Here is a 27,938-nt window from a genome sequence, read left to right on the forward strand (position 1 = left end):
CTCTCTCTGTCTCTCTCTCTCTCTCTCTCTCTCTCTCTCTCTCTCTCTCTGTCTCATTGTGTCATGCGGATTACTGTTAATTTAGTATGCTGATCTGTTCTGTACGACATCTATTGCACGTCTGTCCGTCCTGGAAGAGGGATCCCTCCTCAGTTGCTCTTCCTGAGGTTTCTACCGTTTTTTTTTCACCCGTTAAAGGGTTTTTTTTGGGGAGTTTTTCCTTATCCGCTGCGAGGGTCATAAGGACAGAGGGATGTCGTATGCTGTAAAGCCCTGTGAGGCAAATTGTGATTTGTGATATTGGGCTTTATAAATAAAATTGAAAATTGAATTGAATTATCTTACATCCAACTAAATCTGACTAAAATGTGTAGAATAATGTCAATGACTGATTGGTACAGAGATGTAGACACTTTGCCTCGTTATGTAATGTTACCTCAATCCATATTTGCTAAATATGCAGTTTTGTAGGTTGGCTAAAATGCTTAAATATTTTTAAAAAAATGTATTACACACCTGCTTTCTTATCATTCTGCCGCTGCAGTGCAAGTCAGCTATGCACCACTTGAAGGATAAAAATAAATCCCCCACCGAGAAATCTTAGGTCCATTTTGTATTTATTTTCGTTCATGGACACTTAAATGCATCACATTCAAATCTCGGAGTACCTTGAACGCGGCAGCAGCATCTCCATACACCTGCTGATGCTACTCAACCGTCTGGTTTTACGAGTCCCGGTCCCGTTAGGTGAAGGACAGGAAAACATTTGGATAGAGAAATGAATTGACTAACTTGCTAACAAACAGACAACTAACTAAATATCATTAGACTCAATTTTAGGGCGGTTTTCTACGGATTTCAGCACTCACTCGACAGGATGTGACGTCCCACCTCCACCTCTTGTCCATCACAGCTCAGTGGGCTCTGTGTAATTTAACCAACACGGTGGCCTGTCAACGCGAAAAAGACAGACAGCATAAACAGTCCACCTTTCGGACTTTTATAATAAAAATGGCCCAGCTGCGGGCCTGTTTGCAGCCTGACAACAACCGCCGTCGTCTGCTAATCCGATAGTGCGAAGGACTTTGAGTGACTGCGGGCTGGCTACCTAGCTAACGTTACGCAGCTGTCTGACACCAAAGCTAATCGGCTACCTACCGTTAGCTGTAGCGGCTCGCTTTGCCATATGATATTGACGCACATTGCACAGGGACAGACCTCTACAGAAAGCGACTGGATCACCAAAACAACCCCCGTCACGCTGAAATGGACAAAGAAGAAGCCGACCGGCTGATAGAGAAGGCGAAGCTGTGTTTACGGTCCGGGCGGAAAGATCGGGCTCTGCAGCTGCTGTATGAAGCCCAGAATATTTACCCCAGCACCCGGGCCAGAGGTAAAATTAGCTGACGCACATTCTGCAATGGCAGTCTGATTAGCCAACACCGGTCAACTAGACAATTTACAACACTGGATTAACCGTAGACATGTATTTACAGGCCTCAGGATAGGTGCACTGAGTTGCTATTTTTAGAAGCAGAGACAAAAATCTGCTGTCTGGCTTTAATACTTAATGTCTGTGTAGGCTGCATGCTGACATTTAGGGCTGTTAAGGGCTCTCTGCAAGGCAGTGCTGTGTTAATGTGTCTCCAGTTGCTCTACCTTGCCTTAAAGCTTCTGCAGTAATGGCATCATAACAGGATAATCAAGTTGTCATAAATTACTTAGAGCTTTTTGAACACAATGTGCATGCAGTTAAATGCCGCATGGTCCATTTTACAGCAGTTTGCACATCCATTGCAAGGACTGAAAAACTTTTAATGTGCAATGCACAGTCAAAATCATTCTGCTCATGTATGTGATACACCCACCACAGGTCTCTAGTGTAAGGAATGACCCTAAGGGAAGTAAAGGATAAAAGTTCAGCTTTGCCCTCCTCAGGATTGACTAACAGGGCAGGGGTTAAGCTCTACTGTCACACCAGTGCACACTGCATTCAATAGATCTTGCACTCTACTCATTTGTGATTATTTCCACTGCAAATAATCAACCACAGCACATCGTAAGCCTAACCTGACCCTCTGACTGGATTCAGCCTGAGTCTGCTGGCAATTAGAGGGGAAGCAGGCAGATAAAACAAACAAAAAAAATTGAAGTAAGAAAATTAGTCCACCCCTAGGGCAATACCCATATCTTTTTGCTCACTACCAGCTCATTTCCCAGGAAAGACTATGCAAAGAAAAAAAGGCCTAAACAAACAAAAGCACACAATAAAAATAGTCCCACAGCAAGAGCAGCTAATAGACCACTGATGCTCCTCAGAGAACCAAATGAATAATCTTAAAAACGCTTTCTTTCAAAATACTAAAATGCAGACAGATTAAATGTAAAAAAACAACATTGCTAACCTTAAAAATACCTGGTATGTCAGTCTACTTTCCTACTTACTTCCAGCCACCTTGAACCCAGCAAATAAACAGGCCTGACACACATTACAATAGTAAATGTCAGACACATTCAAACTCAACAGCACAAAACAGTACACACAGCGAACATTCTTAGGCCTACCAGTTTTTTCTGCGTTTTCCTGCCTCAGTCTTCCCAACACACCAGCACCCCAGCAGGTAGCCCTATATCTAAAAATGTCACTGATTGTTGCACCTCCATTTTTCCTCGGTGCCACCTGCCACATAGAGATGGGTGACAAGTGACAGCAAAATCCTGAATAAATCAGTGGAGAAACATGGAAAAATGCTTTAATACACAGCACAAGGAATCACTGAATGTTTTGAGTATAAAAAAATTATGTGAATCAAATACTACAGCATTCAACTTCACCAGATGGGAGATTTTGGAAGCACCCTACACCACCGTCATCGAAACACCAGATTTCTTTGTCATTTTTATGCTCCACATAAAAATGAAATAGTGTTTCAATAAAAGCAACAAATTGAATAAATAAGAGCAATAATAAATAAGCTAAAACTGTGAGGCTAAAAGAGAATAATTAATATCAATTAATGTGAATAAAGTGCCAGTAGAAACAGTTCCATGTTCACCTGTTCTGATTTAGGAGTCGAACTGCTGTGGGAAAAACCTGTTCAACAGCTGAGTGGTCCTTGTTTTGATACACCTGTATCTTTTCCCAGACTGCATTAGTGTAAACATGCAGGAGGAGGGATGAGTGGAGTCAATCCCAAATAAGGTTGTTTTGGAAAAATAATGTTTATCCCTTCATCACAGTTTATAGATATTCTCCTTTAGAGGGTATTAAAGCTGTTATGGAGGCTTGTGGTGGAAAAATACCTTTTATACCACCTTAGATACACCTTAGGTATCATCTTAGATTTTGGATATTGTAATATTGTAAGTGTTGTTGCTTCCTATTTTTAAAAGCTGCATTATAGTAAAGTGATGCCGTTTTCTGAACTTAGAAGATTGTTATAACTGATTTTCTCTGTGTTGCCCAGCCCTGTCCAGGACCAATCATAGAGATATTTTTTGGACACTTTTTGTTCTTGTTTAATCTCTCTCCATCGTCTTTCACTATTCACACCTTGTCACTTGACCTCAGACCCTGTGATCTTGATTGTAGTGCTGATCGATGCCATAGTAAGGAACGGAGGCAACGCTGCTCCACAAGCAAACCACGTGCCCCCGCCGTCAGGCTGGAGAGACGAGGACTTTAAACACAACGAAACGAGTCAAATGAATGGTGATGAAAAGAAGAGCTACACCGAGGAGCAACGGCAGGGTGTTCTCAGGTGCACAGTGACTCTTTTACATTTGCTTTTTTACATTGTCATGCAGACCAGAGCCTCTGTTAGTCACTGTATAACTTTGGCTGTGTTACATGCCCTGAATAACCTGTCTGTTGGTCATACACTGGTTAAAGTCAAAGCTGTAAATGTACACTGACATAACTTGTGATAAGAGTATACATATTTAATAACCTCCACAAGTACGTGAGGAAGCCCAGACTTGTGTTTTGACATCCATTATGCCTTGTTATTGCAGGATAAAGAACTGCAAGGACTTCTATGAAATTCTCGGTGTTCCCAAAAATGCTAGCGATGAAGATCTGAAGAAGGCGTACAGGAAGTTGGCCCTCAAGTTTCACCCTGATAAGAACTTTGCTCCAGGAGCTACAGATGCTTTTAAAGGTATGAGCTTTGGCAGAGGAGAAAGGAACAACTGCTTTTTAATCAGTAAGATGCAGTGGGGACAATATCTTGTTATTGTTTAAGCCCTGTATTGTAGGGCTGATTAAAAAAAACATATTGCTGATTACTACACTTATATAATAAGAAAGGTCCCTAGGGAGCTCCAGCAGAGCTGCAGGTCCCGAGGGGGCTGCAGCAGAGTTGCAGAATTGCAAAGGGAGAGGCATGAGGCAAAGATACTGCATGAGGTGAGAGGGATAGGCACATGCAGTTGGTGACTGTAGTTTGGCTCGCCAATTTGGCCCATTCACCAACACAATCAGCAGTTACAGCACATAGAGGGAATGTCGGTATGTTTAAACCTACAGCGCCCAAGGCCATTACCTCAATACTCCTTCTCTGAGTCATAGCTCAGTCAAATCTGAGCACACAGAGATTGCTCCTTATAGCTCCTAATTCCCAAGTGAAGTCCCTATGGACGAGTGTCTGCCGCCCTCAATTTTATTTTTTCAATTTTAAGTGATGCATTCAAGTATTTTATATTTTGCTCTGGATTTAAATGTTTCCCTCCTCTCCCGACAGCAATAGGCAATGCATATGCAGTGCTGAGCAATCCAGAGAAGAGGCAGCAGTATGATCAATACGGAGATCAATCTGCAACTTCGAACGCACCTCAACAACCCAGCCATAATCGCCATGGCTACTACCGAAGCTTCCACAGAGACTTTGAGGCCGACATTTCCCCTGAGGAGCTCTTCAACATTTTCTTTGGAGGACGATTTCCCACAGGTGAGCGATTGTGTGCGAGTGTTTGGCTGGACAAAGTGTTGGGTCAGGGATATGATCTGTTGTCTTGTTGTGGAAGTGTATAGAGCTGTGTGTCTCTCTCTACAGGAAATATCCATGTGTACACCAACCAGGGAGCCTCCTACTCTCAGTTCTATCAGCCTCGTCGTCGACGTGCTTATGAGAGGCGCGAGGAGGTGGTGGAGGAAAACCAGAGTCAGGTCAGTGACTCACAGAACATGAACACAAATCTTTGTTAAACAAGTACAGTATTATGTTGTGATCTGCTTTAGAGATATGGCATTATTCTAATCATTAACGTGCACTGGAGAAGTGACTTTTAGGGGGTGTATTTTTAACATGGCCGCAGCCCTCCGGTCTCCCGTAATGATTGATGTCATGTCATACATGTACTGTGCTTTTAACTGAAGTGTCTCTGTTGCTTCTTGGTTTGCTTCAAAGACGTACTGTGCTGGCATGAATCAGTGCAGCCTACATGCAGTATTATATGCTTTGTAATCTGTGCTGATTTTATCTTCCCACAGAACACCTTCACAGCGCTCCTGCAGCTTCTCCCTGTGCTGGTGCTAATCCTCATATCAGTATTTACTCAGATGATGGCCACTAACCCGCCCTACAGTCTCTTCTATAAGCCGTGAGTCTGTCGTACCATTAACCTTACTACAGTCGGGGACATTTTAGCAAATCCCTGGGTTCCACTGTGCTTGACGCCATAGTGCCACTGAATATATTTTAACCACGTGTTTGGGTTTCAGGGCCATGGGGCTGGTGGTGTCCAGGGAAACGCAGCACATGGGTGTACCATACTATGTGGATAAAAGTTTTGAGAAGGAATATCGCGGAGCTGCGCTGGATGAATTAGAGAAAACGATTGAGAGCGACTATATCGAACACTTGCAGAGCAGCTGCTGGAAAGAGAAACAGCAAAGTAAGCGAGCACTGACACACGTTCATTTGGCTGGGAATTGGGAGTCTGTTTTAGGTACAGTGCAGCCATCATGAAGCTAAAATCGTCACTCACATAACGTCTTTTGTTTCCTGTTCAAACTAACAGTATCTAAAGATGAACAACACGTATCCATTTCCTCCTATTGTACAAAAATGAAGCCAAAATATCCCTGTTACTGCTGCTGCCATGTTGCACTGGTGCCGTCATTTAGAGCCAGATTCTGCGCAGAGGCAGTCTCTGCAGCATCGTGTCCCCGTCTTCAGACCAATCATGAGCAGCGCCATCGATCCCGATCACACCAATTGGCACACACAGCTATCAAACCTCACATCAAACCCCCTTTTTATAGCATCAAATAACTAATTATAACCAAGCTTATCAGAAAAATTAACACTTAAAGAAAAACTGTGTGATAAGAATGACCTGAAATGACAGAAACCATCTTTGGGGAAAATTTATTGAACATGTACTTTGATCATTTAGTTTTGCCCATATCCCATCTGCTAACTTGGAGGGGGTGGGGTTATGACCTATACCGCAGCCAGCCACCAGGGGGCAGTCAAGATGTTTTGGCTTCACTTTTAGGGAGCTGTTAAATCATCCATCTTTATTATACAGTCAATGGTGCAGACTCTCAAATTCACAGTGCATTCAGTTGGTCACTGGTAAAGGAATAGTGCAACATTGTGGGAAATATCATTATTTGCTTTCTGGTAGAAAGTGTGATGATAAGATTGATACTACTCTTATATCGGTGCATTAAATATAAGGCTACAGCCAGCAGCTAGGAGCAATAACTTCCTGGAATCTATGCTGGTTGCCCAGCAACTATCCCTTTGTAAAAAATAGAGTACAGCACATAATAGGCAAACCCATCTTTGTCATGGTTTTAATGAATACATTCTTCCCAACACACAGCCCTAATAAATAAACTATAAAAAAACTACCCTATTCAATGAATACTTTCTTATTTTCTAAGGCATTTTTGTCATATACAGACGATATTAATGATTGCTGGATAATATCTATGTTGATGTTGTCCAATGTCAAATCTTCATATAATCATGTGATGAGAAGATAGTATATACCGTAGCTAGTTTCGGCACAAACTGTCACGACTGACGATCTGAGCACATCTGCAAACCAAGCAAGCAGTCATGCATTTCAAACAAAAAAGTGTCACTAAAAGAAGATGAGAGAAAAAACAGCTTACCCACAGTAGAAAGTAAATAAATAATATATAATAAATATCACATTGATTGCAACAGAGACTCTAAACACTCCAGCCTGTTCTTTTTTGTCCTGAAAATGTCAGTGTGCAACCCCCGTTCTGTGGACAGTCAACGAGGTACAGACATTGCTCTGTATCGCAGGCGAAAAGGGAAATTCAGAGAAAGCTGGATGGAGCAGTGCGTACAACAACTCCGCCTACATTTAAGACTACTGTCTGCAGTGGAAACATTAAACAGATCGAGGGTTTAGGTACACGTCCGTACGGGTTATGTACTGGTTTTAGGAGTACTATAAGCTTATGCTAACCGACTGCAGGTTCATAAAAACCAAACAGACGTGAGAGTGGTATCAACTTTTTCATCTAACTCTGCCAGAAAGCTACTGAGCGCATATCCGAAAATGTTGAACCATTCCTTACAGTGTAAAAAGCTGTTATATTGTGATGCATCTTTATTTTATTATTCTTTTGTTCTCCTTTTTCAGAATCAGACTTGGCAAACCTCGGACAACTGTACCGAGATGAACGTTTAAAGCAGAAGGCAGAGTCAATGAGGCTCGACAACTGTGAGAAACTGCATCGATTGGTTGGGCGTCAGAGAGGCAAATGAGGACTGTTTGAGAGGAGAACACGTTTCTTTACAGACTTTACAACAATGCATTTTAGTAAGGGGGGAATTTATCCAATCTGGCCACTTTGTAAAGAAATCTCTTTTAGGTACAGCGCAGTCAGTGGCAGATTATGCCTCTGGAAACAATGTGCCTTCTCTCCTCTTTGATGGTAGAAGATAGAGTTGCATGTCAGCTGCCAACCCTGACTGTGGTGGCAGCAGCATCACGTGCGAACTCACTGCGGCAGTGTGTACGATGTCTCAGAGCCTTTAAACTTTCTTATAGAAATGGCATGACAGAACGGGGTCTCCCTTCGGGGGTTATGAAGGCAGTAGTATGTTCACACATACACGTTTTGTTTTAGGTTTTGTAGTTAACATGTATTTATTTTCTTGAATGTTTTTGTGTCCTCGCTGAAATTTTAGGTGTATTTATTTAATAGTTAATAGAGTGAATGTTACCTGAGCACCTTGGCTCATCTTTTTTTTCTGTAGGAAGTTAAAAGTACAGTGACTTAAATAATACTGTAGTCGTTGGACAAATCTGAGAGCTTCTGTACTGTGAAATGACAGAGGACTTTTTATTTATTACTACAAGACGAATCAGACATTAGAAAGGACTGCAACATGTATACTGTGGTTAATCAGGCGGTATGACCTCCGGCAATACACCATTAGGAGGCACAGTAAAGTAAAACCACGACCACATTTTTCTAGTTGTGTTATTAAAGGTTATACTTGCCAAAAAATGAGCTGTCTCCCCACACTACCGCTTGCATAGGTGTTTATTACATTGGTCATTAAGCTTCTGCCATTCAGGAAGTTGAGTGTTTTAGCAGTGGCCATATAGTTTAGGTTTAAGCGTGAGAAACGACTGTTGTGTGTTGCAAAAAAAAGGCCACTTTTCGATGAAGTCATTTTGATTTGTCACAGGCAGGGAGTCCAGTTCAACCAAAAATCCTGTTCACAGTCCTACACAGTGTTTTCTGGTGTACCTGCTAGATATCAGAGGCTCAGTATGGAGCATTACCTGTAAGGTTGTCGGGGCTTAGATGGCATGCAATACCTTCTTTTCCTAAACAGTGCACAAGCTTAAATGATTTTGTTGTCAGAAAATCGCTATTCGGCCCATATTTTATAAATGTTTTACACGTTCTGCACCTTTAGTTTATACCGATGTTTTATAGAGAAGACGCATTTTGTTTTGAAAATCTCAACTTAATCAGAATTATCAGTATAAATCGGTTAGAAATTACATTTTAACCTACAGTAGATACATTTTATTAAAAAGAAATGGCCGTATTTGCTTAAACTGTCACTATATCCTGACAGTGGTGCGTAAGATAGACAATCTGTAAAAAAATATGTAACTCTAGCTCCTCCTTACATGTTAAGGACTCAGTTGCAGTCCATTCAGAATGGACTTGCGACCCACTTGTGGACCGTAACCCACCAGTTGGGAACCACTGGTCTATCATATGGCGTTAGGAGCACTAGAAGGAGCCAGAAGAAGATGGATTTCTTAACAGATTATCCATCTCATGTACCACTATCACCATATAGGAACAGTTTTTGGAAATATGACAAAGATCTTTTATTTTTTAAAGTTACCTCTTGAACCTTTAATATCGTTCCCCACAGCTAGGAACCAGAATTGTGACTTTCACTTGTCAAATCTTGTCATGAGTAGGACGCTAACTTCGTGAAATTGTCGACTTTAATTCTTCATTCAAAACCTATACAGACATCGATGCGTGTTGCTGTGCACTATGACTGCCAAACTGCCTTAGCTGCTCTCATACTTGCGAAATTTTCAGGTTCATCTAAAGCACTTTTAAGTTGATATTTAATCCTCTGTTCCCTATTGTTACCGTTGCATGCAACCTTAGTGAGAGACTGTTTTTATTAGTTATGTATTCATTTTTTTTTTCTTCAGTGAACTCATCTTCATGACTGCTGACACACTAAATGTTAATGGATTAGATTATTCAGGTCCACACTGTAACTCACAAACATGTAAAACCTTAACTGTGATACGCAAAAATCAGGTTTTGGTATCAGTCGGTGTGGTAGTGCACTGCAGAATTCAGTTTTCAGCCAAATGTACCTGAACATTAAAGGTGTAACCAGAACATGGTTTTGTTTTGTCTCATTTGTTCATTTTTGGTTTGATGGTGACTTAAGAAGTACGTGATTATCGTACAATACCACTGGTACACATTATCCTACTTAAAGTATAAGGTAGTTTTGACTATGGTATTTAAATTAGGGAGGCTGATGATCTCAAAAAAAGAGTTGAATAGTAATTAAATCATGTAAAATCTCACACAAGCTGAACTAATCATCTTCAATGTGTCTGAACCTCTCACTACGTCCTTTAGAAAAACATCACTCTCAGAGTAAAACGTCCCCGGAGGTGTTCACTTTTATGTGCGTTCACACTGTCACCTTCATGTCATCAGTCTAATTGCTTCAGCAAGAGGTTTGACTGTCCTGACACACAGCATATACAACTTGAAGTGGTGTCTTACTTTTTCTGTTTGACAGCACTTAAGGGACAGTTCACCTCAAAATTGAAACAACATATTATTCCTCTTATCTGTAGTGCTGTTTATCAGTCTAGATTAGAGGTGTCAAACATATGGCCCATGGGCCAGAACCAGCCCACCAGAGAGTCCAATCAGGCCCACTAGATGACTAGACTAAGAGGTGCCAGGTTTCAGGAGCAAAATTCTGCTTCAGGGGCTTTTCCACTTTGACCAGAATACAGTTCTCTGATATAACAATGAATACTACATACATACTACAATGAATACTACTTAAATTCAAAACAGGTCTAGATTGCTTTGTTTTGAATTGCTGAGTGTTGGAGATATCAGCTGCAGAGATGTCTGCTCTCTCTAAAATATAATGGTACAAGATGCCATCGCTTTGTGCTCAAAGCGTCCAGAAATCATGACCTGGTCACTCAAGATAATCCAGAAATGTTGTTGTCAGCAGTTTTGCATAGGAACTATTATCTTTCTACCAAACTACATCTACAAACCGTATTACTGCACAGAAGGAAGCATGTAACTCCTGCTAACTCACCTAGCACCACTGAGCTAGCTAACATTACAGCTCAGCTGAGGAAGCCACTCATATTTACACTGTACACTGTCATGAGCAAGAGCCTCTCACGGTGGTGGGTGTAGTTCGGTAGAAAGAAAATAGTTCCTCCATGAAAATGATCACAACAAGGTCTGTGGATTATCTTGAGTAACCATGTCATGATTTCTGGAAAGAGACATTGCTGTTTGAGCACCACAAGCTGGGTGCCATCTAGTTCCATTATATTTGAGAGAAGGCAGCAATCTTTAAGGTCGATTAAGAAATAACTCTACAGGTCAAAAGACAAACGTGGTTTTGATTTTGGGGTGATGTACAGATTAATGCACGTCTTCAACTGTTAATGCCACTCAGGGACCTCTGGTATTAACAGCAACTACATAGTGGTAGTTGACAGCAGCAAAAATGATCCTGCAAATGAGTTGGCTCTGGTTCAATAAAAGATATGAATACGTTTCACTGATCAGGCCAACTGACATAACACTGAACATGACTAAACAAAAGCTAAATGCAAAACTCTTCCTCATCATTGGTCCCACCTACAGAGAAGGAGCTTTGTAGAAGATGTCACTGTGCATCTACAGATCAGAGAAGTTCTAAGAAACACAACACTGTTTATCGTGTAATGCTTACGTTACTCTTTACAGCTCTGTGCCATGTGGCCACTGCTGCTTCAGATCATTCCTGAGAAAATCTGCATGCTTTTCCTGTCTGAAACACAGTACATTAAACATGAATGTCATAAATTAGGCAAAGAATGAAAACAAGGATCTGAAATGCCAACTATTTAAATTTCCCATCGGAAGATCAAGCCTTTTCTCACTGATTTTTGCACACAACCCCTGCCTGAACATTTTTAAGACAGTTTTCAATAACGAGGTCTGGGCAAAGTGTCATGGCTCTTGCTTGTAGTGGGAAACTTTCGATGCAAATTGAAGCTGAACATGGTTGAGTGAGGGCTCTTTATGAAGTTTTATTGTTTAAACATTTTAAAGTCCACAAAACAGTTTCATAACGTTGATGTTTTCTCAAAAATACTGAAAATGACTTAGAGTATGCATGTCGGAACAGTTTCACAGGAAGTGTAGCCTAGATAAAATCAATTCATCACAAACACAGCCATATTTAAAAATGATCTGAATACTTTTAAAATTAGAAAACTAAAAAAACGATAACTCAGATAATGTCATACCAGCAATGAAAATGTTTGTTTGAAATTAGTGTGTGCCCCCCTGATCATTCAGAAATTCCAGGTTAATCAAACTCTTTGGCCTCTGGTTTCACATATTGTCACCAACATTTCTCAAAATCAACCACACTAATCTGAAATTCAACCGGGCCCCATGACGGCTTAAATTCAGCCAATTTGTAGGCAAGGAGTAACTTACATCTTCGTTAACACAGCCTGATGTAATTCAGAGCAGGCTAAGTCTAAGTGCTCTGCAGCTACGTCTATGAGAGGTTTGACCTAGTCTTTCTGAATGCCCCTTTGTAATCTGGGATTATACAGTATGTAATCCATGTCTGTATGGCTGTCTCATAGGAAATGAGCCTCTCCATGTTACAGTCTACCCATTTAATCTAGAGTGCAAATAAAGGTAACACTGCATTTTATGCAGAGTGAAAATCTGTGCAAATGACAGAGAATAATTTCAGTCTTGTGGTATCACACCTTTCACTTCAACTCGGGGACACTGTTGGGTAACACTTTCATTGTCTATGTTCATTTCTTCATCTTGAGGTCAGCTTCTATGGCACAACGGCGCCCTCTGGTGCCTCCATCCTGTCGTCAAAGAGAGGAAGGAAGAACCTATTAGACCATATTTTTAGTCTTCACTTTAAAATATGTGACTGAAGTGACACTAGTGTTTCACTTAACAAGTTGTGCTTCAAGATGTTAAAGGGACAGTTCACCCAAAAATCAAAACTACATACTTTTCCTAGTGGCATCTATCAAAGATAATCCACAGACCTTGTTGTGAGCAGTTTCATGTGGGATTTTTTTTTTCTTTTTTTTTTTTTGGGGGGGGGGGGGTGAACTGTTCCTTTAATGTCACGTATGACTTAGCCAGTTATCATATTACTTTGAGTTAAGCTCTTTACAAAAGTTTTTTTTCTTTAATGTTAACAACAGTTGTTTTTATTGCTTCAGGGAAAAAAAAAAGACAAAACAGAAAGGGAAAGTTTTAAAGGCTGAAGGACGGTACTTACAAAAAGAGAAAGAAGGAAGGCAGGAGAGGACATGGAGACAGTGTCCTGTAAGAGGAAAATGATGCATATCAGAGCTGCGACACAAAAGTACACTGAAAGTCTCAAGAGGAAGCAAAATAATGCCAAGAAAGATAGGACACAGTATAATCAGCGGAGGGAAAGGTTGAAACAAGCTATTGTTGGAATATATTCTCACATAAATGGGTATGCTGCCATGTGGCTATTTTGTACATCTATTATTCGCTTCCTTCCACTACTGCAGTAGCACTACTTATCCATATCAGATATATTATAGGGAACATGCCAGCATGATTAGGTCCTTAACTACATACAACATATACTACAGACTTGTCAACCATTTTTCAAAGCATAGTGTGACTTTTACATCATCTCCTACCATTCAGTTACTGGTTTAAGTTAACATCAGAATGCTATTCATCAACATTCAACACTTGAAACTATAGATCAGAGGCCTGTACTATGAAGCTTGTTCAACTTACCCAGGATATCTTTTCGTTATCTGGCTTGACTAACCCTAACATTGGCTGTCTGGATAACAGGTACTACAAAGCTGGTTATCAACTAGTTCAGTCAACTCTGGGTTTTCCTATCCAGCCATGAGTGCGTTCATGTGAAAGAGGTTGGATGTTAATTATGAGTGACATCATCAGAACCATAAATAAAGTAGGCTACCTAATTTCATATGAGATGAAACGGTACCTGTTTGGGACTGCGAGACAATAAATTGTCAGTGGCTTGGGATGTAAACGATACTCTGTAATCTTACAACTTAAAATGTAGAAAAAATTAAAATACTATCGAAAAATTCACCATCGGCCAAGACTTACGTGCAGGTATCACTGAGCTATAGGCCTATGTGACATTAGTATAGAGTATTTTTTTGCTGTTTAGTTGGATGATGTCACATCAAACACTTTAGAGTAATGTCAGACTGTTTCTGCTACCAAAGTAAAGGCTGGGAAAAGTATTCTAATTAATGACTGATGAGGTCTATCTGACTGAAATGTTGCATTTACAATAACAGGAGCCAATTAACTGTGTGTGGATTATTTTACTAATAAAATATATTTTATCCTAGTTCTCATCACACAGGTGTCTCATGTTATTTTGAGCTGCAGTGAAAGAATCATAGGGTAAAAGTAGCAGCACTGTCAGCGATCAGTGAACTTTGCATAAGTTAAAATACAGCTAAAATCATGTGTTAAGTGTTGTAAACGATATCTCCGTTTGTTAGAAGCTCTGTTTCAAAACCAGTGGAAATAGAACCCTGGAGCAATGAAGTAATTCTACTGATCTATAACAATATACAGTATAGACTGCTCTTTTTTACTTGAGACTCTGGACTTTTGTCAATGGATACTTTTTCTTCAGTGGTCTGATTGGTCAGAGGTCAGGGTGAGGAGCATGTTAACTGTTCAGCTTAAGTTAACACAGTGATTTATCCCGCTAAAAAGAGAACCAGATTCGTGGTATGGAAAACCCTGAGTTAACCCCAAAGTTACCTTGCTAACTTCAAATCCTGCTTCGTAGTACAGGCCTCAGGTCATTTGTGCTGTCACTACTTCACCAGCCAACTAGGAGCTTAGGTAACAACAAAGGAACTAATGTGAAAAATGACTCATCTGACTATATGGTAAATCTTATCTAAATTGTTTCACCAACATATTGAAGCACAGGGCCTTCATCGGGGTGATATAGAATGATTAAAAAATAAATATAAAGTGTCATTCTTTGGGTGCTGTAATGTAGTTGTTTTAAAAATGCTTATTTGTTTCTGTAATCACGTTCTACTATAAATCTCCAACATCAACATTAGCAGTTCTTCACTCAGTCACACTATCATGCAAAAAAAAAAGGTGACCAAATGTTAACTGTAATTCATCAGGTCAATTATCTGTCACTTCATTTTCATACTGTTGTGAAATTAATGGAAAACAATAGCTTTCTTGAAGGTAGAATATCAATGTAAAAACTTAGCTGTATGCTTTGGTAAATAGTTGTCAGTAATGCTCTTGACATTATTGCATTATTACATTATTGCCTACCATTTTCCAAAGCATAAATGTTACGTTTTAAAATAAATGTCTTGCCCTCCAGCCAACCATTGGTTTGAAACTTGTTTGAGACACGTACAGGTATCATCACCTCATTGAACGATGTTTTGTCTTTTTATAGAATTGTAATATAGTAATGCATTTAAAGATATTGCATTAATTTACAAATGCCCAAAAAGGCAAAGCCATACGACGGACATAAGAAAATTTTGACATAGGTGGATTCTTACTTTAAAAAAAAACAACAACAGAAGTTTACTTCTGATTTTCACTGTGATGGGTAACTTCTAATTTAAAAGCTTCAAGTCTCTGCAGCTGATTTTGACAGCATAGAAACACGAAACCAATGGCTGCCTGAAAGGATATCATTCTAAAAACTAATGTCCTGCTTTGGAAAATGTCAGGCAGATCTGCTTTAGCGTCACTTTCTTCTACCTTTAAGTCAGCCTGTTGTCTCACCCTTGTCTCTTCTTCTGTACTCTCTGCTTTTGTCAAAATTCTAGTGAAGCACCTTGTCAGTAGAGTCCTGTTTGCGTGTGCTCTCACGGCCCCTCAGGCTCTTGGCGCTGATACCAGACTCTGATGTCTCCATGATGAGCTGGGTGGCCAGAAACTGCTGGATCTGCTCCAGGACATCACGCTGCATCTCCAGAGCCATGTGGTACACGTCATGATCCAGGCTGTTGTACATGACTGCGTTCTGAAACATCAGCATGATGTCCCTCTGGAACTCAGCGGTGGTCCGTATCAAGCCGGTCTCAATGTTCTTTTTTATGGCAGCCAGGTCCATGGGCCTGAAGAAGTGAAGAGCAAAGAGGGAGTTAGAGTGATGAAAAGACAATTGAGTCTGTGTGGTCTGATGAGCTGTTGAGGGCTCCTGATTGGATAATGTCAGTAATGCAGTGTCATCCAACAAACACAAGGGTGTTTTTCTTATGCCTAGTACACACCAGAAGACTTAAATCTGAGTTTTTACAGACTATAAGATTTTGTAAAGACTCAGGATCTGCAAGGCTACAAGTAGATTCCTTTTGAGAGTATTTCCAATCCTGCTCCTGGTGGAAAATATTACACCAAACTCCCTTTCAGAAATATGACATATTAACAATTACTTACATGTCTGCAAAAACACACAACTCTAGAAACACAGGATAAAAGGCATCATGTTTCAACAGTATTCTTGTCAATTCGGCATTAATATAATCCATGGGATAAACTGTATTTGCATACACACTTTACATTTTGGATTTCGTTGCTTACACTCATTACCAACCTCCCTGGATGTGTTACCGTTAATGTTAACGTTCTCACTAAAATAAGTGCTAGTCGGTGAATCAGATACACGCTAAATTAAACAAAGAATTTTTTGATTTTATCTAAACTCTAAGACAAGAAAAAGACTGACTTATGACAGCACAGACTGAGTTTTCCACATGATTGAGATCTCACGAGCGCGGCACAACTCCAGCCAAACTCTCATGATTTTATTCTGACATTGGAAATTTGTCTGCAACAGAAAAACTGCTGAAATGCTATTTTTGTGATGTAAAATTTTCAATTGGCATGAGCAATACGACAAGCAACCACTATAAAAACAACTAGTGAAATTAAAATAACCACAAACCACAACACACATAACCCGTGCTTACCTCTGCACAATACTGTGGTATCCAGGTGCAATTTCATCTGTTACTGGCTGCAGGAAGACATTTGCATACCTAAAACAGGTTCACATAAATTACATCTGTTTAGGAAATGATACAAAGAATTACAATTTATGAGAGACTGAGCATCAGCCACCAGGGTTACTTTTAAGAGTCATATTCTGACCTGTGATTGGCTGCTGCACGCCACACCAGCATGATGGCTTTCTTCCAGATCTTGTGAGCCTGTAGAGCTTCCAGGTCCTCACTGCACATAGAACTGCACAACAGTGGTATGTAAGAAGGATGGTGGTTACAAACAAAAAAGGGCATGAGGGAAGTATTTTCAAATGCAACCTGACCTGCAGCACGATGCAGTGAGAAATTCATGCTGCGAGTTGACAGAAATGAAAAACAATCTTTCCCTGCTGTGTAAGCCTGAATGCGTTTCACTCACAACTGTGATGAGGCAGGGCTGCTGGGGATGGAGTCTGCGGTTGTGTGGAGCTGCAGAGACGAGGACGCCGTGTGGAGGCTGTATCCGTCCTCACTCTCGCTGGCTGCAGGTTCTAGCTCCGTCTCGCCGTCTGGCTCTGACAAGAATCCCTCCGCCCCATCACCCTCTTCATCTCCACACACTTCTGGCCCATTAAGCTCATTGTATATTTTAGTCCCTGAGGCATTCTCTCTTCCCACAATGCTTATTCCATCCTCCACTTCTTTCATCTCCTGCAAAGATGGAGAAAGATGCAGCGAGATTCAAACAGAGCTTACAGTGCAGGAATACTGTGGAACTACGCACTCTGCATTTCAGCACAGCCAGTACAAGCATCATGTTCGCTCTGTCCTCGTTGGGTGCTATACCTTGGGGTGCCTTTCTGTCAGTGGGCTATCTTCTAATACTGAGTCTGCCAAGATAGTAAAGATGAATAATAAGAAGGAAATGGTTATGCAAAACGCATAGTTGCATGCAAACTGCACGTTATGAAGCAAGTGAATACTTGTATTTTATGCATGGGTGTGCATACCTCTATGGGGTTTTTCAGGTCTTCGCTGTGCCCACTTCTCACTCTCACTTTTTTTAGTAACATCCAATGAAATTTGGCTTTTCTGGTGCGCCAACCCTCCAGTCTCTCTCATTGCCTCAGGCTGTGGAGGTGCTCCAGTGTGGCAGTGCTCCAAACTCTTTGAGCTGCATGAGGATGAGGAGGTGGGAGGAAGGCCCCTTAGTCCCATGGGGAATGCTGTCAGGCCGTTATCTTGGCTGCTGCACAGAGAGGAGAGTGAAGCTGAAGTCCCACCCTGGACTTCTAACACTTCTGTCTTCCCCTCCAGGCTACTGTGAAGAGACGAGGACTCCGGGACCCCTATGGGCACCACAGGGTGAGACTCATGGGGCTGGAAAGGCCCAGCCTCCCAGGCACCAGACAAAGCATGGCCATTCTCCTCACACAGTGACAGCGCAGCCTCAACTGCAGCAGCATCCAAAGCCTCTGCAGTCTCATCTGCCTGAAGAAGAAAAGATTTGACTCTGGATCTTAGAGAATAACTGAGGCAGGTTTGCCATGTCCTGCCTTTTAAGCAGTGATGTTTGTAAGAGAACTGTTGTCATGACTCACTAGATAAATGCCCAAAATGAAAACACCCATACGTTACTGAATGTTTAAAGCCTCAAGCAGGCATTACTTATCAAAATTGATCCACAGTTGATCTCAAGAGCTGTGAAAATACATAGCACTTCTCACCTTGTCCTCAATGATAGCAATAATATCCCCCACTGTCTTTAGGTCCAGCTCATCCCCCATGTAGGACACAGTCACATCCTCCTCACTGAGCTCTGACACTTTATCCTCTGCAGAAATAGGCTGGCATCCTGGGGTTAAAGACGGCACCATCACATCCACCTCTGCACAAAGACAACAACTGATTTTCAACTTTTTCATTTTCCAAGATACAATTTCAAACCAGTAGCAGTATCAGTCTGTAAAATCTTTAATTGTTTAGTTTCTACGTATCTGAATCTTGCCCTGCTTTTCGCCAAGTGCCAGTTGAAATAGGCAAACCAATACAGTTAACAGTGGTCAATAAAGTAGAGGACTGAAATTAAATTCTCTAGCTACAAAGCAGGTGACAACAAAGATGTAAGGAGGTTTAGCCTGTGGATTGAGAGAAGAGCGGTTTGGGTCAGGTGGACACACCTTTACTTGCTGAGGCAGCAGAGTCAACAGGCACAGGAGTGGCAGTAGAGAGGGGAGCACTGGAGGCTGGGTCTGCACTGACCATGAAACCTAACGGGGCAGAAAACTGGCTGGGACCTGCCTCAAGAAGACGAGACAACATCGGGGCACCTGCAGATAAAGCAGCAGAGGCTTTCAGCTGAGCAAAATGAGCAAATGGCTAGACTACAGGGACTGTTATATAAAACGCATACATACATTTAGGATACAAGAGGTAAAAATAACAAACATAAAACATGTTCTTCTATGTTTTTTGTGCCAGAAAGTATCTTGATTGGCATGAAAACTTGTACAGTCATTTATTTTGTGAGACGTTTATTTTCACTTTGACATCAGTGTCCAGAAAATCATGAACAAAAATCAAATACTGTATTGTTACCTGATGCTTGAGAGAGAGGTTGACTAGGTGGAGCCAGCTGCAAGTCATGTGCTCCTGTTCCATGCTCTGTGTGCTCACCGTCCCCAATCTAGGATTAAAATGCATACATGCATGTCAAACATTTAACATATATTTTGTGTTTTCTTGTACCTAGAGTACACATCAAGTATTCTTATTTATGTTCCAGCAGTTCCATCAGAAATGTTGTTGCCGGCTCACACATAGTAATCCATTATGTGCAAGTGAATATTTTATATGTACACTACATCATTTCATACATGATATTATTCTAAAGCTGCATGTCTTTGTGCTATTTCTACAATTTGACTGCAATCCCTGTGTGTATGTTTATACAGAGGGCCTGACAGACAGCACTGCATGTCAGAGCAGAAACATAACCGTAGGAATGTGGGGAGGCAAAGATCTAGTAAAGGATAAACTTATTCTGACATGTTGGGATTTCACAAGTGCATTGTAAGCTTCATAAAAATGGAAATTAAAAAACACGAAACAAGCCGGACAACTCCTGGAGGTAACTGTTCAGCAAGCATTAAAGAGGAAACTTGGTCAGGGACTGACTGAATGACAGCTCCTCGGCTGCAATGGGAAATTATGCCATACAGGAACTGCTGATGACATATGAGAAGGCTTAGAGGTAAAAAAAAAAAAAAGAAAACACATGACAGCAACCTGGAAGATAAAGCTAGCAACCTGCAGTCTGCAAAAATACATGATGCATGAAAAAAAACAAACACTGAATGTTTCAGCTATACTGTACGTACAAAACTTAACATTAATCAACACAATTGCAGCATAAAAACAAATGCAAAATAGATTTAGTGTAAACTGTCGAGTGATAGATATTTTTTTCCTGACAAATTATTTCTTGACTGATTTTGCTGTTTAAGAGGTGCAGCTTCTTCAACATTTAGGAACACTGCAACCAGTTTAAAACGAGAATATGGAGCGCTTTTGTAGCTATATGGTCACAGCTCATGCCACATAGCCACAGCGTCCCCAGTTTGATTCCAGCTGTGGGACCCTTGTTGCATGTCATACCACTCTCTCTCCCCCACCTATTTCCCATCTGCCTGTACATCGTCATCTGTGCAATTAAGGAGAGAAGTGCCCCCCAAAAAATGTTTAAAAAAATGACCTCGTGTAGTGTCTAAAACAACACCTGAACCCAATTTAAAAAGGAGTGGAATTAACTGAAAACAGTTGTTCGTGCATCAATCCCACCCAACTTTACAAAGCTTGAGAACATCTACTGAGAGAGAATCCTAACACTGAGATGTCCTGAGGTGAAAACAGACATAGTGTTAAAGATCCAACACAATACAATGCCAAACATGTGCAGAAAATCATTAAAATCTTAACACAACTGGCAAAACAAACCATAGCTACCCAAACCAGTCACAAAGCAGAATAAAGACAAATGAAATGAAGATATGATGCCCTGCAGATTTGAACATGTTAATTACACAGCTTGGCACTGTTGGTACAATACAACAAGTCCTCTCCACATACCAGTCTGGAATTCGAGGCCAAGATACTGCCTTTCTTCAGTAACTCTGACAGGAGGGGAGAAGGTGGGGGTGTAGCTTTCTGGCTCAGGAGCTTCTTTTGGGTGGGGTCATCCAGAAGTGATCCGTGGCTGATGTCATCATTACTGGATCCAGAGGACTCAGCAATTGTCATTAATCTGGCTGATCCCGAAGCCTAAAGACAAAGAGAGGGAAGTTATATTGGCATACTAATCCAGGCATGCTTGAATTGATCAACTCTGGGTAAGTGTCTCTAATGTGTTTCTGGGAATGGTCTGGAATATTAGACCCCTTTCTGACATCTTTAATTCTTACAGCAGTATTGGCAAGTTATTTCTAACAGTTAAGTTAATACATATGTCTTTTATTTAACAATGTGCCATGGCCATTACACAAGGTTCCTAACTTTTACATTAATGAGAAAATGGTGACTTAAACACATAGCAGTGGCACACAGGACCAAGCTCAAAGAGGAAAACCGGTTGATCTGCACTAACCTTGAGAGAAATACAAATTCTTGACATAAACATACACCTACTAAACATAGCAGCAAACATTTTTAAATGTCCCATGAAGGAGCATAATCATTGAAAAGTAGGGCAGACCTTAAATACCTTTGAACCAACAGTGACTTACATTCTTGGTCGATGCAAGATCCAGTGTCAAGCACTCGAGTGGGTCACCTGGTGAGAACTCCGGGCTTGGGGAGCTACAGCCTGAGGGCGAATGCATGGTGATGCCAGGCACTCGCTTAGGTGCATTCTTTGCCGCCTGTCTGGCTGGAAGAGGGAGGGGTGACGAAGGGAGTGTTCTCTTATTAGTCACACAAAAGCTGAATGAAAGAAAATGTACCATGATCATCCTACTTTACGCCATGGATCCTACTGACTCTGGTGATCCCCAGACTTTCTAGCGCCACCAACAGGTCAATGTTTTCACTTAATGACAGAATACTACTACTAATGCTACCAAATCCTCATCAGCCAGATGAAATTCATGCTAACAGTTAACATGCTAACTGTGTGCATGTCATTAGCATGTTACCAGTTTAAAGGAATTTTCCACCCCCAAATAACCAATTGTATATCAAGTACTTACTCACCCCATCTTAGATTGACTTTGAACAAAGAATCCAAAATTTGAGAAAATTCTTGATGAATTAAAGTCTTAGGAGTCCGAGTTTAACAACAGCAAAACTATATCATAACATACGTTTACCACACTCTCTCACACAGGTGCAGTATAATCTAAGTCTCATTTATTCAGTCCTATGTTCAGCACTTCCCAATCAGATGGCCCTTTCTGACGGTAAATTGAAACTTTATCTATGCTCTCTTAAAAGCCAGACTCCACTGAACATGGGAGCTGCTGGTCTACCGCTGCCTCGATCAGTTTGTTTGTTTTATTGTGTGGCTATGGTGTTTTTAAGGGTTAGGGATTCACCAAAGTCACACAGTAAAACAAACCAGAAAAAACAGACCAGCAGCTCTTGTGTTTTGGGAGGTAAAATTACTGTTTTTGTCAATGTAGTTGTAATGCAAGTCCAGTTCCCCGCTGAAAGGATTGTATGTTTGGGAAATAATGAGTATACAACTGGATAAATGAGACAACAATTACACTGCATGCTTTTTTTGAGTGTTTGTAACCGGATGTTTTGATATAGTTTTGCAGTTGTTAAACGCAGACCACTATGACTTCAATTCATCAAGAGTTTTCTCCATTTGTGGAGTCTTTATTTCCCAGGGGCATGCAAGAAAAATAAGCTTTTCTTCAATAATTCAACGAAACACAGGGTGAGAACCTCATATACAAATGATTATTTGGGAGGTGAGATATTCCAATTTCTGACTAATACACCCAAGTCTATGAGCTAACACTGAGCCAAAACTAGCAGTGTTCTGCTGAGCCTGATGAGTTAAATCTGAGATGTCACAAAATGGCCATTGTATCAAATGTACCCATTTGATTTAGGTGGTACTAATTCATTAGATAAGCCCAGAGTGAGTGTTGACTTCCAAAAAATTTTTTCCTGTGATTTTTTTTCCGTTTTTTTTTTTTTTAATCAACTCTACAGTAATACTGTAAAAGCAGCTTACCTATACAATGTCATCAATCAATCTGCCACCTCTATAATCTGTTAGATTTTAAGCTTGAATAATGGATGGATGTAGATGGAACAGCTGAGGATGTTTAAACTGAACCATTTTACTTAATCTTTGTTGTTTTCCAGAAGGAAACACGCTATTTATGGAGCATGAATAAAGTGACTGAAACAGATTTCTATATTTATGTCCCTAAAAATAAAGGACATACCCTGATAAGCAGCATTTGTGGTTTTTCTTTTCAGCTCTGCTTCTTCCTCCTCTTGTTTCTTCTTTCTGACAGACACACATATGGCGAGATCATTTATTTTACATGTCAGTTAAGAGTGTCCAAAGTTTAAGCTTTACAAACAGAAAAAAAGGAGATGTGCTGTATTAGTTGGTTGTTGCTTCTTACTGCAGAATTTCTTCCCATATCTCTTTTAATTTGGAGTCTAGATGTCCTGCTTGAATCAGTTCAGCCTCTCTTTTCAGCTTCCTATGAAGACACAACCACAACAATCACTCTCATTGATGCAGTTTATGATGGAACTTCTTTCTTTTTTTTTGTTACTGTTTTCACAACGACTGTGTTATGTTCATCCTGTTAAAAGCTACGCTTGTGTACCTGTGCTTCTCCTGTGTTTCTTTGATGAACCTTTTCAGTTCTTCAATCCTGTCAGCTGTCAGCCTGCGTACTATCACATCTTCCACGGTCTCCACCACTTCACCTTTCTCACCACGCTTCCGCCTGCAGGCAACAAATGCATTATTATTTAAAGCCTTTGTTATCTGGCACATACTGTCAATGCATGTGTCAACCCGTGTAAAGATATGTTATCTATTTTAGCTTGCAAGTCTACAAAAGCATGGCAGAGGTAACAGTCACTTATGTGCTCACTTTGGGGCCTCTGTTGTTTCCAGGAGCTCAGAGTACTTGGAAGCACAGTGCTGCGAAGAGAATCAAAAACAGCTTTGTGACACGACAAAATATAATGTGGCAACTGTACTGCAGAGATAATGAATTTGGGCACTGTGTTCTGCAATAGAGTGAGCTTGGATTCTGTCACACCTTTTGAGAGAACCAGTCAGGTGGTCGCCCAGGTTCTGCAAATGGTTTGATGGCTCGACTGACAGAAACCCTGTTGAGATGAAGACATTTTTTGAAATGATCGAAGACGAAATACCCATTAAAGACTTTAACAGGCTGCTATTTTTGTCCTGGGTTTATTGTAGTCTCAAAACATTTTTTTTTCACCCAAGTCTATGTTCTTCTATATCTGTGGTATTTTGTGTGTTTGTTTGTTACTTTTTGGAGGTCTTTTGGTTATAAAATCATGCAAAATGTATGCAAAATAACAGCCAGCACGCCCTGGGCAACATCATGAACAGTATGTCAGTGCATCACAAAAAGACAGCTACAGACAACCACATGCCTACCTATGGTTAATTCATCGTATTTGCACGTCTTTGGACTGTGAAAGAAAACCCCAACAACCTCCATTTTACGTACAAAGAGGGGCAACAATGCTAACAAAAGCCCCACCTGTATTGACAATATCTAATCTTAATAGGTAATCTTTAGTAAAAGGATGAATGTGTGCATAACAGCCATATAGCATGGGACCTCTTTAAAACTTCAAACTCAGTGATGGGGAGTAGTGAACTACATGTAATCATATCAGTAGTTTAACTACATTTCGCAGTGCCTTACTGGTAGTTCAACTACAGTCACATTTGCATAGTGATTCAAATAGTTAAATTACCTTTTTTGCCATTTTTGTGTAGTTAATAACTGAAATTACAAACATGTTTTGAGCCTAAAAGTAAATGATTTGTTCCGTTATTTTTATTTTACCGTTACTTCTATACTGTAATTGAACCTCCTTTGACGTTCATTTTAAAATTTATTATTGCTATTTATTGGTAGATATTCAGAGAAGCTGTTGCATGCTATTTTAAAAGTTATCTGGCAAAGTGATTAATCCTACTTGGTGCAATACCTCACCTGGACTCTAGTTTGTGGCAGATGGACATTGTATACAAAAGCAAAACTGACAGTCCTTGCACTTTGCCATGAATAGTGGGGTATTTTACTTTTTTGGGATTAAGACCTGTGGGTACTTTCTGCAATAAACTCAATTGAGTGGCATTTCTTGCTGCCATGTCATTTTACAATTTTACCATTGCTTATATACTATAATTAAGCTGTAATTGAACCTCCTTTGACCACAATTAGTTACAAGTCATTTTAAAATCGATTTTAAAATCTATTATTGCTAGTTATTGACAAATGTTCAGAGAAGCTGTTGCATGGTGTCTTTAAAGTTAGCTGGCTGGCTGGCTGAGCAATCCTGCTCGGTGCAATAACTCGCCTGGATTCTAGTTTGTGGAAGGCAGGCATCTCACTGATTGACAACGTGTACAAAACCAAAGCTGACATTCCTTGCATTTTCCCATGAATAGTGGGGTATGTTATTTTTTTTGGAGATTATGACCTGTGAACAAGTGGGCCCTTTGTGCAATAAACTCAATTAAGTGACATTTCTTGCTGGCATGTCAGTGTTTTGTATTATATTTTGTTACAATTTCAGACTACAAATATCTGTGTATATATTGGATTAGATCATTTTTAGATTGTGTACCTTGATAATTTATTACTATGTCTTTTACTTATTGCCTTTGCAAAGCCCTTTACTTGACGATGCATTTACTGTGCTGTTTTCAGACTGACTCAGCTTCTGCTTCAGTGTGGTAGGAGTATCTTTGTTTTCACTTGAGCTGGGGATTTTTTGTATTCATGTCTGATGTTGTCCTTCATGTATTTTTGTGTCTTGATGCCTGTAGAATAAATTTCCTTCAGGATAATAATAAAGTTGAAGTTGAAGCACAGAGCACTGACACACAACAAAGAATAACTGGCACCAGACTGGAGTGGCAGGAATAAATCAGTACCAGTTCTGGTCTCCACTCTTCATGACAGATGTGGCCAAACACAGCTTCTCCCTCACTGACCATGGCTCTGTTGGTCCAATGACAAGCAGCTTGTGTTCTGCAGATGTGGAGGAAAATGGACACAACATGATGCATGCTTTATATAGTTCATGTAAGACCGATTGCCTGCTGTGGCTCCCAGGCCTGGTGTGGACCCTATAATTAATCTCTTGAGCTTCATTTCTGTGCCACCTAAAGCTGCCCACCACGCCGACAGTTCACTATGAACACATAACTGGTTCAAATCAGCGCTCAAAAAGCATGTCGTTTATACTGTTAATGGTAAACAGGACCCACCATTAGTGTAAACAGAGCTGTCAACTGTCTAATGACAGCCATTAATCCTCGCAGGCTCCCCTGCAGCGAGCGGAGGCTGCCGTGCAGGAAGTTAGTGGCGATAACATCAACAGTACGACACACTCACCGCTAACGGATAGCATATCATGACATTTGCTATGTACCAACGTTACTCACTTCCAACCCCGTTTGCCATCTTCCTGTCATCCCGACATCCCATACATCTTGGTAGATGGAAACCCAGCAGAAAATATAACACTGGCGACGTCCGAAAGCGATACACACACAATTATGGACGTTAACATCAATGAATGTTGCGTGGTGGGTGTTGAGGCTTTCAAGATTTGTCTTTCTAGCTAGCACGCTGATTCACCGTTGTCCGTTAAAGTCACTGTCTCGTGTGCATTAGCTATCGGTAACTTAAAGATTAACTAGCTAGCTCCGGTGCTACGCTGCTACGCCGAACAGACTCGCAAACCCGGTTTATTTCGCGTTAATTTAAACAAAGTCTGAGCTACTAACGAAGAGCCAGACGAGAAAACGTAGCTTACTGTAGTCACTAACGTTATTTATCATTGTAGCTAGCAGCGAACTGTTCGTACACGCCCACCACAGGAGCTTAATGATGGTACAACCCTGGCTGCTCCCGTTAACTTAGCTAAATCGCTTTTATTCTTACTTTTATACATATATGTCCCTTTGCTTGTGGCTGTAAAACAACAGCATAAACACTAATGATAATAACTAACAATAATAATAATATTACATGTACATTTATGCATCAACAGCCCCTTTTCTTAGCCAGGAGAACTAAAATATGCAGGGAGGATATTTGATACCCATTTCAGTGAAAACCCTTACCAGTGACTGTATATACTGATTTGCCAGAATATTAATGTTGCCAGAATATTACATGAATACTACATTTTAATAGGTGATTTTAAATGCCAGAAAAAAGAAAAGAAATAAAGTAAAATACATGGCACATTCATGTAAGTATTTGTTATTTTATTGGCAATTTTACTGTCAAAAAAGAAAATAAAAATCATATGAAAAGGACATTTATTTAGCTTTTTGTCTCATAAAATTTATTTTATTTTATTTTTAATTATGACATGGCTTTTTCAGGCCACATTTGAAAAAAAAAATCAGAACACAGCAAACAAAATTAAGCTGACAATATTTCCAGTGACCACCTGTAAATGCTCTTCTGAGTGTGCTTTCTTATATAGTAGAGACGAGGCTGTCACATAATTTGCAGCAGCAGCAACAGACTTGCAAAACTGGTTTACAACCAGTATGATGCAGTAAAAAACAACAACAAACCAGGGCATCATTTTGAAATGAATTGCCTGGGCTTAGCTTTAAATGTAGTGTTCGTATGTCTGTAGTTGCCACCTTTACAGTTTTATGAAACGGGGGCAAAAATCTCTTGGTTTGCCCCTTAACATATTGCAAAATGTTGTGGTTCTTGCATTTGGCTGCCTGATCTCCCTTTTATGGACACCAGCTGCAGAGGTGCCTGCTCATTTCTATTTTGCAGTCCCACATAATTACAGCTTTACCTGGTGAGCTGTAGCCAATCATCTACACAAGAGGAGTATTTACC

At 40.4% G+C, this 27,938-nt stretch overlaps 2 protein-coding genes across 5 annotated transcripts; one reads left to right on the plus strand and one right to left on the minus strand.

Moving 5' to 3' along the window:
• The first annotated feature begins 755 nt into the window (after positions 1-755).
• Positions 756-9,071, plus strand: dnajc18 (DnaJ (Hsp40) homolog, subfamily C, member 18). Its single transcript, XM_050040801.1, has 8 exons — positions 756-1,393; positions 3,593-3,761; positions 4,015-4,160; positions 4,743-4,949; positions 5,055-5,167; positions 5,492-5,601; positions 5,723-5,895; positions 7,633-9,071. Exons 1-8 carry the CDS (start codon positions 1,267-1,269, stop codon positions 7,755-7,757), a joined length of 1,170 nt encoding a protein of 389 aa, XP_049896758.1. The 5' UTR covers positions 756-1,266; the 3' UTR covers positions 7,758-9,071.
• A 2,739-nt stretch (positions 9,072-11,810) lies between these two features.
• Positions 11,811-26,944, minus strand: brd8a (bromodomain containing 8a). 4 transcript variants are annotated; one of them, XR_007569733.1, is made up of 20 exons: positions 26,507-26,944; positions 25,994-26,090; positions 24,111-24,180; positions 23,940-23,989; positions 23,667-23,789; positions 23,457-23,537; positions 23,271-23,335; positions 21,594-21,736; positions 20,941-21,132; positions 19,411-19,498; positions 18,993-19,142; positions 18,540-18,700; positions 17,823-18,303; positions 17,659-17,702; positions 17,252-17,523; positions 16,982-17,074; positions 16,801-16,869; positions 15,611-15,945; positions 13,077-13,121; positions 11,811-12,648 (listed from the first exon to the last, which is right to left on the minus strand). XR_007569733.1 is itself a non-coding variant. In XM_050041289.1 (20 exons), the coding sequence occupies exons 1-20, from the start codon at positions 26,547-26,549 to the stop codon at positions 12,589-12,591; spliced, it is 2,610 nt and encodes an 869-aa protein (XP_049897246.1). In that variant the 5' UTR covers positions 26,550-26,944; the 3' UTR covers positions 11,811-12,588. The 4 variants fall into 4 exon arrangements, 3 of the variants coding, with proteins under 3 accessions (XP_049897246.1, XP_049897247.1, XP_049897249.1); XM_050041289.1 differs by having other exon boundaries at positions 15,663-15,945; XM_050041290.1 differs by lacking the exon at positions 13,077-13,121 and having other exon boundaries at positions 15,663-15,945.
• Positions 26,945-27,938: the final 994 nt, after the last annotated feature.

Source organism: Epinephelus moara, chromosome 3 (assembly GCF_006386435.1).
Source record: "Epinephelus moara isolate mb chromosome 3, YSFRI_EMoa_1.0, whole genome shotgun sequence".
Classification (NCBI taxonomy): Eukaryota; Metazoa; Chordata; class Actinopteri; order Perciformes; family Serranidae; genus Epinephelus; species Epinephelus moara.

Bases quoted from the DNA above. Each gene is read 5' to 3' on its own strand.
- brd8a (XM_050041289.1), bottom strand. From the start codon at position 26,549: ATGGGATGTCGGGATGACAGGAAGATGGCAAACGGGGTTGGAA. The intron at 23,990-24,110 runs GTGTGACAGAAT...TTCTCTTCGCAG, and splicing joins CTGACTGGTTCTCTCAAAAG to CACTGTGCTTCCAAGTACTC. The intron at 23,790-23,939 runs GTGAGCACATAA...TGTTGCCTGCAG, and splicing joins GAAACAACAGAGGCCCCAAA to GCGGAAGCGTGGTGAGAAAG.
- dnajc18 (XM_050040801.1), top strand. From the start codon at position 1,267: ATGGACAAAGAAGAAGCCGACCGGCTGATAGAGAAGGCGAAGCTGTGT. The intron at 3,762-4,014 runs GTGCACAGTGAC...TTGTTATTGCAG, and splicing joins CAACGGCAGGGTGTTCTCAG to GATAAAGAACTGCAAGGACT. The intron at 5,602-5,722 runs GTGAGTCTGTCG...TTTGGGTTTCAG, and splicing joins TACAGTCTCTTCTATAAGCC to GGCCATGGGGCTGGTGGTGT.